Source organism: Myotis brandtii, unplaced genomic scaffold (assembly GCF_000412655.1).
Source record: "Myotis brandtii unplaced genomic scaffold, ASM41265v1 scaffold97, whole genome shotgun sequence".
NCBI classification, from domain to species: domain Eukaryota; kingdom Metazoa; phylum Chordata; class Mammalia; order Chiroptera; family Vespertilionidae; genus Myotis; species Myotis brandtii.
Genome location: NW_005372020.1, coordinates 190,692 through 192,435, shown reverse-complemented (window position 1 = coordinate 192,435; position 1,744 = coordinate 190,692). Strand labels below are relative to the sequence as shown.

General features: G+C 63.9%; 1 protein-coding gene across 1 annotated transcript in view; it reads right to left on the bottom strand.

Annotated features, from left to right (window-relative positions):
- Window positions 1-1,744, bottom strand: part of LOC102243738 (transmembrane protein 132D) — a 25,729-nt gene that overhangs the window by 1,311 nt on the left and 22,674 nt on the right. The window contains exons 5-7 of the mRNA XM_014533340.1: window positions 1,375-1,648; window positions 739-930; window positions 7-294 (exon numbers count right to left, since the gene is read on the bottom strand). Coding sequence (XP_014388826.1) covers window positions 7-294; window positions 739-930; window positions 1,375-1,648 — 754 coding nt within the window. The remainder of the gene's footprint in view (window positions 1-6; window positions 295-738; window positions 931-1,374; window positions 1,649-1,744) is intronic.

Below are 1,744 nucleotides of genomic sequence, written 5' to 3'. Positions count from 1 at the left end.
GTGGGCGTCGGTCTGGCCGAATTTCACCCTCACGGAGGCGGTCCCCGCGGCCAGCACGCTCTTCCGCTGGGACTTCTGGCAGGACTCGCTGATGACCATCTCCACCCGGACCAGGGCGCCCTGCCCCTCGGATTCCGCCACGAGGACGGGCCACTGGGAGGCGGGGTCTTGGCGGACGGAGACCACCTGCTGGTCCGCGGAGGTGGCCGACAGGGAGAAGTCTCCCCCCGCGTAGATGTCCAGGGGCGTGACGGCGCCGTCGCTGAACTGCACCCAGCAGCTGAGGGCCGCCTCCTGCGGGGGAACGTGAGTCCGTCAGCGCGGGCGCCAGGCTCAGCGAGCACCCGTCACGGACACGGCGGACAGACTGCATGACCGCAAAGGAAACGCGGTGAGCCGTGTGCGCCGTGTGGAAACAGGAGGTGCGCAGAGCTCAGAGCAGGAAAGAAAACTCACTCCCACACGAGGTGAAGCGGAGGAAAACCACCCAATGACGGCCCAGGGCCGGGGGGACACCCCACAACACCAGGCCACCACCTGCGTGCGCAGCAGGTTCACCCAAATCCCACGTTCCTCCCAAGAGGCAATGCGTCTCATCTCTGAGGAGCGAGGGGTCTCCCGTGTGCAAATCCTGTTAACAGTGTGCCCTCACCTGGGTGTGACCTCACCTGGGTGTGCCCTCACCTGGGTGTGACCTGCCCGATGCGACCCCACCCTGTGGTGTCCCGGCCTCTGTACCTGGCCGGGCCTCTGCAGAAGCTCCTGAGCCAGGGCTGTGGCGAAGATGGCCCTGTTGCTCCCTGGGCTGAGCTGCAGGGAGAGCGACAGGCCTGCCACCACCTGCACCCCCAGGTCCGTGACGGTGACCTTCTCGTCCAGCACCGTGATGGTCTTCTCAGCCAGGATGGCGTCCGACAGGGGCGACAGGATCTGGAAACAGAACCGCATGACAAGCGGAAACGGCGCTGTCTGTGTCTTCTTCCCAAAGCTGTGTCCTGCCTGACAAGTTCCTGTCTTTTTAAATAACAGCAAGATGGGAAGGGCTGGACAGGGCGGAGCGCGGCCCCTGCCCCACCATGGAGATGACCTGGGTGGCATTAAAGAGGTGCGGGGCGCCCAGCCGGCGTCACTCAGGGGTTGAGCATCGTCCCGGGCACCAGGAGGTCACAGTTCCATTCCATTCGGCACATGCCCTGTTGCAGGCTCAGTCCCCAATAGGGGCCGTGCAGAAGGCACAGAAGGCAGGATGTTCTCCCTCATTGACGTCTCTCTCTCCTCTCTCTCTCTCTCTCCCTCCTCTCTCTCTAAAAACCAATACAACATATTTAAAATATAAAGAAAAGAGGAGCGTCCTTGCCCCTGGGGACATCTTACCTGGAGGGTGGTCATCCCGAGCTCCTGGCCCACCAGGACCTGCCCCCCCTGCAGCCGGGCGATCCGAGGCTCCTCCACCTGCATGAACTCCTTCACCAGCTCCGTGATGTCCACCTGCCAGTCGGAGCCCAGCAGGTGGGCCAGGGGGCCCCCAGGGTCCGCTGATTCGGCCACAAACTGAGTCAGGACGCGCACCATGGCGTGCTGGTACTGGAGGGCGCAGCCCCGACCCCGCCTCTCCTCATCTTCCTCTTCCTCGCTGTCCCGAGCTGGCCTGGCAAAGGGTCAGTTCAGTTTAGCAGGTCCTGACTCCTTGGGCCAATGGTCAGGGGCTGTGCGGAGGGCGGGGCTGTGTGTGTGGGGCGGGGCT